Source organism: Dendropsophus ebraccatus, chromosome 12 (genome assembly GCF_027789765.1).
Source record: "Dendropsophus ebraccatus isolate aDenEbr1 chromosome 12, aDenEbr1.pat, whole genome shotgun sequence".
NCBI classification, from domain to species: domain Eukaryota; kingdom Metazoa; phylum Chordata; class Amphibia; order Anura; family Hylidae; genus Dendropsophus; species Dendropsophus ebraccatus.
The window spans coordinates 67,710,950-67,719,221 of NC_091465.1; the positions used below are offsets into that span (position 1 = coordinate 67,710,950).

At 49.2% G+C, this 8,272-nt stretch overlaps 1 protein-coding gene across 1 annotated transcript; it reads left to right on the top strand.

The window, feature by feature from the left end:
• The first annotated feature begins 346 nt into the window (after positions 1-346).
• Positions 347-1,729, top strand: LOC138768742 (paraneoplastic antigen Ma1 homolog). Its single transcript, XM_069946696.1, has one exon. It carries the CDS (start codon positions 347-349, stop codon positions 1,727-1,729), a length of 1,383 nt encoding a protein of 460 aa, XP_069802797.1.
• The last annotated feature ends 6,543 nt before the right edge of the window (positions 1,730-8,272 follow it).

Genomic DNA, 8,272 nt, shown 5'->3' on the forward strand with positions numbered 1-8,272 from the left:
CTAGGGTTTTCCCTTATGCTGATTTGTCATCTGTTCCCTACCTGTTTGTTACCTTACCCAGACAGTTATCCCCCTGTGATCTCCCTTTCCCCTAATAAATCTGTTATCCTGTTACTCCTTCTCTGGAGTGAGTGTGTACTGAAGCTGGGCAGGGGTTTTCCCAAATCAATCCCTGGCAATAACATTAACAATTTACTGCATACCCGAAGAGCTGCAATCAAGATTTGGGTGGAGGCACTGCGCTATAGTGAGGTGAGAGCTACATTACCACACACCCTGCCTACAGAGGTCGGCCCAAAGGGGTGTTACATTGGAGGCACTGCTGAGATCGATAGAAACAGTCGCCATGGGAACATTCACAGAAGATGGTGTGTTTAAGTGGTGTGAAGAGACTAGCACTGCTGAAGAATATAGTTTTGCAGTGTATGGTGAACTCCTGGAGTGTTCAGACAATGACATACTGCAGAATGTGAACTGGCTTCATGGGGTTATTCACCCCAAAGTGGTTGACCGAAGAAATGATTTTGAGAAGCCATGGTCAGCTGCGCTAATAGCCACAGAGCAGGTGTTGCAGAAAGAATTCTTCCCATCTGCAATATCTGTGTCCGCTGAACGTGGACAGAAGTGGATAATCATATGGCCTCTGCGGCCTGTGGAAACGCAACCTCAAGGTTCAAATAGTCCTGATAGAAGGCCTCATAGACGGTTACCCCCTACCCCCTCTCGTGCCACGTCAGAAGAGACCTCTGCTACTGCTGATATACTTGTGGCAACAATGGAGAAGCTAGTCAGCCAGTTTGCAAAAATGCAGCCAGAGGGGAGCTACCGTCGTTTAAGGACCTTTTCTGGGGTTCTCCCTACCCCAGCAGGAGAAGAAGGATATGACATATGGAGAGATGCCACCTTGCAGTATCTAGAAGAGTGGCAATGTACCGATGCTGCAAAGAAACAGAGAATAGTGGAGAGTCTGAAGGGCCCTGCTATGGAAGTGGTCCAGGCTGCCTGGCGAAGCAAGCCACATGCAACTTCCCAAGACTATATGGCGGCACTTGAGGATGCTTTTGGGTCCCCAGAGGATGGTGTAGACCTGCTATACAAACTCCGTACTACTTACCAAGATCCAGGGGAGAAGATGTCGGACTATCTTTACAGGCTGGATAAGCTGATTCACCGAGTAGTATCCAAAGGAGGGATTAGCTCTGCAGAAGTTGACAAGTGCCGCCTTGATCAAGTATTACGCGGAGCTCTGACCCATGACCCTATTGCTCAACGACTGAGGTGCTGTGATAAAGAGAAGATACCTCATTCCTTTCCAAAATTACTTAAGGAAGTGCGACATGAAGAAGCTATTTTGGCTGCCAGAGAGCTGAAACCCACAAGAGTAGCTGCCGTTGCTCTAGAATCTAAGTCACCAGGCCGAGAGGAGGAGCTTCTGAAGGTAATTGAGAAGCAAGGAGAGCAGATTTCACAACTCCTAAGTGTCCAGACTGAACAAGTAGAGTGGTTGCGACAGATTGCTGAGGCGGCAACTGAAAGACCCCAGCCGCTCACAAAGAAGATAGGTGATCATCCTCAGAGAAGCAGAGACCCGAAGACTGAGGGATGCTTCATATGTGGGGATCACAGCCACATTGCTCGCCAATGCCCAAAGAAGTGGGAGTTCAAGGAGCCTGTACCACCTCCCCGTTCAAAGGGTAAAATGTCGGGAAATGGGAAAGGGGGTCAGTAGAGTCCCATACTGGCCCCCTAACACTGAAGGCTCACTCCACAGTCCCATCTACTGGTACTCCGTTGGAACCACTTCCTGAAGGAATGGTGGGACCAGCCCCCCATGTGCCAGCATACATCAATGACCAACCTTGCAATGTATTGTTGGATAGTGGATCTCAAGTCTCCATCATCTTTGAAAACTGGTACAAGAAACACTTATCAAATGTACCCATACAGCCCTTATCTGGACTTGTGGTTTGGGGACTGAGTGAACAAAGCTATCCTTACCGAGGATATGTGTCTGTAGTGCTAAGGTTCCCAAGGGAAGTCGCAGGGGTGGACAAAGAGATACCCATTATAGCCTTAGTCTGCCCGGAGGCCGAAGCTGAATTGAAATCGGTACCAGTAATAGTGGGAACAAATGCAAACATCTTCTGTACCCTAGCCCAGTGGTGCCGAGAAGTTGGGGGAGACAACTATTTACAGACTCTTACCATTCACCCAGCCTGTCTAGCTGCTTATGTGAGAAAGGAAGAAGCAAAGAGAGATGAGCTCCTCCCCGAACATTTTGATCCTTGTTTTGAGGATAGTGATCTGACAGAAAACGAAAAGGAGTCAATCATAAAGGGAATGATGGAACGTGGTGCTGCTTTCTCATTAGGAGACTGGGATTTGGGTTTGGCACAAGGAGTAGAGCATTGTATCCGACTGAATGATGAGAAGCCTTTCCGAGAGAGGTCCAGAAGACTAGCCCCCGCAGACATAGAAGATGTCAGACGACACCTAAGAAGCCTGTTAGACAGTGGAGTTATCATTGAATCAAACAGCCCATATGCTTCTCCCATAGTGGTTGCTAGGAAGAAGAATGGAGAAATCCGGCTGTGTGTAGATTACCGGACTCTGAACAAACGCACCGTGCCTGACCAGTATACCGTGCCTAGGATTGATGAAGCCTTGGATTGCTTACAGGGCAGTCAGTGGTTTACTGTGTTGGACCTTCGGAGTGGTTACTACCAGATACCTATGAGTAAAGAGGATCAAGAGAAGACTGCTTTCATTTGCCCCCTTGGGTTCTACCAGCACCAAAGGATGCCTCAAGGAGTTAAGGGTGCCCCTGCTACATTCCAGAGGTGCATGGATAAGGTGATGGGAGACATAAACTTCCGAGAAGTACTGGTCTACTTGGATGACTTGATCGTGTTCGGACAAACCTTAGAAGAACACAACCAGAGGCTGTTCAAGGTGTTGGATCGATTAAAGGAAGCGGGGCTCAAGTTATCTATTGACAAATGTAGAATCTGTCAGAAGGCTGTGAAATATGTGGGACACATTGTCAGCCGGGAAGGAATCTCTACTGACCCTGCAAAGGTGGAAGCTGTAGTCCAATGGCCTAAGCCTACCAAATTAGGGGAGCTCAAGTCTTTCCTAGGATTTTGTGGGTACTACAGAAGATTTGTACCACAGTACTCAAGAATTGCAAAGCCACTGACTGACCTCACTCAGGGGTATCCTCCCCCAAGGGGAGCCACGCATTCCAAGAGGAACGCTAAGCCGACCTACTTCAAGGTTAATGGGCCATTTGGAGAAAGATGGACGCCTGCTTGTGATGAGGCCTTTGAGAAGCTAAAGTCCTGTTTAACACAGGCCCCGGTGTTGGCTTACGCAGACCCCACCAAGCCATATGTGCTGCATGTGGATGCTTCCTTTGATGGGCTTGGAGCTGTCCTGTACCAAGATTATAATGGTTCTCTGAGACCAGTGTACTACGTCAGTCGAGGGCTGACTCCCAGTGAGCGCAACTACCCTGCACACAAGCTAGAGTTCTTGGCATTGAAATGGGCAGTGGTGGACAAGTTACACGACTACCTCTATGGGGTGCATTTTGAGGTCCATACCGACAACAACCCCCTGACCTATGTGAGATCTACGGCCAAGCTGGATGCAACTGGGCACCGGTGGCTTGCCTCCCTGGCAGTGTATGACTTCAGCTTGAAGTACCGTCCTGGCACAACTAACATAGATGCCGATGCTCTATCCCGTATACCCCGGACTCTGCCATGTGATGAGGTTGAAGCATGGATAGAGGTTCCAGCTCCAGAAGTGAAAGCCATGTGTCGCTGGCAACAAGTCAAAACTAACCCCAAGCGTGGCTGTGTCAGATTTTTGGGGGGTTCAGCAGAGGCACTTCCACCCTTGTTTTGCCAGCTGACTCAGTTGAATACTGGGTTTTTGCCTCAATTAAACAAAGGCCAAATGGAGAAGGCCCAACAGGAAGATCCCTCTGTGGGGGTGGTCCGCTGGTCAGTAAAGAGAGGCCTGAGACCTGAGAGAAATGCTCTAAAGACAGAAGAGTCCAGCTTGCTGGCTCGCCAAATGGAATTCCTAGAGGTGAAGGATGGACTACTGTATCGGAAGACCAAGCGGCGAACTGGAGGGATCCGTAGGCAGCTGGTGATGCCTCTTTGTTTCAGGGACATGGTTCTAAAGGCTTTGCATGATGACCATGGACACTTGGGGGTTGAGAAGACAACCAGTCTTGTGGCAGACAGATTCTACTGGCCAAGGATGGAAGCTGACATTGAGAATTACTGCAAGTCCTGTGAAAGGTGTGTTCTGAGAAAGACTCTGCCTAGTCGCTCAGCCCCTCTGGTTAACATCACTAGTGAGGGCCCGCTAGATCTAGTGTGCATTGATTTCCTCTCCATTGAGCCAGATGAGGGTAATGTCAGTAATGTTTTGGTGGTTACAGATCACTTCACCCGTTATGCCCAAGCCTACTCCACCAAGGATCAGAAGGCAGTGACTGTGGCCAAAACCTTATGGGAGAAGTTCTTTGTGCATTATGGACTACCTGTCCGCATTCACAGCGACCAAGGTAGAGACTTTGAAAGTCGACTGATTAAGGAATTGTGTGAGATTTGCGGGATAAAGAAGTCTAGAACTACCCCTTTCCACCCGCAAGGTGATCCTCAGCCAGAAAGGTTTAACCGTACTCTCCTCAATATGCTGGGCACCCTAGACCCCAAGCGGAAAGGACACTGGAGCCGGCATATAAGTCATTTGGTTCATGCGTACAATTGCACCAAGAATGAGTCGACTGGATATTCTCCCTACTTCCTCATGTTTGGGAGAGAAGCTCGACTACCAGTGGATATTAGTTTTGGCGTATCACCTGACCAGCCATCTCGAAAGACTTACTTGAAGTATGTGTCTGAACTTAAAGAGGAATTGAATGATGCTTACAGATTGGCTGACCAGGTCGCTGGCCGATCAGGACGACGAAACAAAATCCGGTATGATCAGAGAGTCAGGGAACAAATTCTGCAGCATGGGGATAGAGTTCTTATTCGACAACTGGGTCTTCATGGAAAGCATAAGCTTGCTGATCGGTGGCGTCCAGAGCCCTATGTGGTAGTAGAAAAGCTACCTGGTGTTCCTGCATACAGAGTAAAGCAGGAGAGTGGAGGGAGGACCATCAAAACCTATCACCGGGAGCATCTGTTACCTGTGGGTCAGACAGTTCGGTGGCAACAACCTCGACCGGATAAAACCAAGTCAAACTTGCAGCATCTGAGAAGGAGTCAACGTCATTGCTGATGGACCCCTCCAAGTGTTCCTTCAGAAGGGAGTGATGGTGATTCAAGTGATGAATGGGGTCCAGACTATGGATGGGGAAGCAACCCCCCACCTCTTGAACAGCCCAGTGTGGATCAGTCTGTCAATGTGGATTGTCAAGATGAATTAAATTCAGACACTAGCTTGCCCTGTTCCCAGTCGGGGGAGAATGCAGAAGAAATTGAGTTACCTGGTGGAGAAGAATCCATGCTGGAACCTGAGCTTCAAACTAAAGAGCTAGTGGTTGAGGAGGGTGCCCCTGCCGTACACACTCGTCCCAGACGGGACCATAGGCCCCCTATGATGCTAACCTATGATAGGATGGGCCATGCTACTGAGGTCCCTAGAGTTGTACAACCAAACTTTATTAACATGTGGCCGTATTTCCCTCCTGAACCAATCTGGTCTGGGAGTGGCATGGGTATGACCCGTTGTAGTGTTGGTCAAGATGTATTCATGCATGGTGGTATGTCAGATGGTGAGTCTCCAATTCATGCTCAGACACTAATTGCAGCTCACCAGGGGGAGAGTGTAACCCCTGCTACAGAGGAAGATTGTACTGTGAGCTATGGGCAGGGATTCACAGCTTCAGACACTGGTTCTAAGGGGAATTGGACTACATATCCCATGGACACTAGAGCCTATCTGTTCCCTCAGCCTCAGCCTATGGGAGATGGAGCAGGGGGGAAAGGGGCTGGGCTGAGCAGGGACTTGTGGGGGAAGGCTGGAGAAGGGGGAGAGCCTGGAGCCATCTTGGAAGGAGCAGCATTGTCTAAAGAGACTGTGGCATACCCCCTGCAAAGAGTAAATTCTACTTACAGGCAGACAAGAGAAAGGGGCTGCTGCAACCAAGAGACTACATCCTGCAGTGAGAATAGAGACAGAGAGATCAGCAGCTGTATCATCTGCACAGAGCATCCAGGTCCTGCTGACAGGAGGATTCTACCTGTGACCCCACAGCCAGCACAGACTCCTGCAATCATCACCCCTGCTGGAGTTATAGTCAAGACAGTAAGTGCACCACCACATCCACATGCAACAAGTTCCTGAGTAACTGGGCCCCAACAAAAGACTCATCTTATAGCTGGCCAGCAGACTGTATCAGTGAGTCATAGGGGCAGATAGGAGTGTGCTTTTGGTCTTTCACCAGAGACTGTGTGGGGTGTTAGTAGTTGGGATACACTACTGTATATTGTTTTATTACTATTGTTTCCCTACTAGGGTTTTCCCTTATGCTGATTTGTCATCTGTTCCCTACCTGTTTATTACCTTACCCAGACAGTTATCCCCCTGTGATCTCCCTTTCCCCTAATAAATCTGTTATCCTGTTACTCCTTCTCTGGAGTGAGTGTGTACTGAAGCTGGGCAGGGGTTTTCCCAAATCAATCCCTGGCAATAACATTAACAATTTACTGCATACCCGAAGAGCTGCAATCAAGATTTGGGTGGAGGCACTGCGCTATAGTGAGGTGAGAGCTACATTACTACACACCCTGCCTACAGAGGTCGGCCCAAAGGGGGGTTACATACCCTGTACACCAGGATTATCAGGCTGCTCTCATATACCCTGTACACCAGGATTATCAGGCTGCTCTCATATCCCCTGTACACCAGGATTATCAGGCTGCTCTCATAGACCCTGTACACCAGGATTATCAGGGCTGCTCTCATATACCAGGAACACCAGGATTATCTGGGCTGCTCTCATAGACCCTGTACTGTACACCAGGATTATCCGGGCTGCTCTCATATCCCTGTACACCAGGATTATCGGGGCTGCTCTCATAGACCCTGTACACCAGGATTATCAGGCTGCTCTCATATCCCCTGTACACCAGGATTATCAGGGCTGCTCTCATATACCCTGTACACCAGGATTATCAGGGCTGCTCTCATATCCCCTGTACACCAGGATTATCCGGGCTGCTCTCATAGACCCTGTACACCAGGATTATCGGGGCTGCTCTCATAGACCCTGTACACCAGGATTATCAGGGCTGCTCTCATATCCCCTGTACACCAGGATTATCAGGGCTGCTCTCATATACCCTGTACACCAGGATTATCCGGGCTGCTCTCATATCCCCTGTACACCAGGATTATCCGGGCTGCTCTCATAGACCCTGTACACCAGGATTATCGGGGCTGCTCTCATAGACCCTGTACACCAGGATTATCAGGGCTGCTCTCATATACCCTGTACACCAGGATTATCAGGCTGCTCTCATATCCCCTGTACTGTACACCAGGATTATCAGGCTGCTCTCATATCCCCTGTACTGTACACCAGCATTATCAGGCTGCTCTTATAGACCCTGTACACCAGGATTATCCGGACTGCTCTCATATACCAGGAACACCAGGATTATCAGGGCTGCTCTCATATACCCTGTACACCAGGATTATCAGGGCTGCTCTCATATACCAGGAACACCAGGATTATCCTGGCTGCTCTCATATACCCTGTACACCAGGATTATCAGGGCTGCTCTCATATCCCCTGTACACCAGGATTATCAGGGCTGCTCTCATAGACCCTGTTCACCAGGATTATCAGGCTGCTCTCATAGACCCTGTACACCAGGATTATCAGGCTGCTCTCTTATACCCTGTACACCAGGATTATCAGGCTGCTCTCTTATACCCTGTACACCAGGATTATCAGGCTGCTCTCTTATACCCTGTACACCAGGATTATCCGGGCTGCTCTCATAGACCCTGTACACCAGGATTATCAGGCTGCTCTCATAGACCCTGTACACCAGGATTATCAGGGCTGCTCTCATATACCCTGTACACCAGGATTATCAGGCTGCTCTCATAGACCCTGTACACCAGGATTATCAGGCTGCTCTCATAGACCCTGTACACCAGGATTATCAGGCTGCTCTCATAGACCCTGTACACCAGGATTATCAGGCTGCTCTCATATCCCCTGTACACCAGG

What these genes read in the sequence shown, in the direction of transcription:
- LOC138768742 (XM_069946696.1), top strand. Translation starts at nt 347, where the DNA reads ATGGGAACATTCACAGAAGATGGTGTGTTTAAGTGGTGTGAAGAGACT.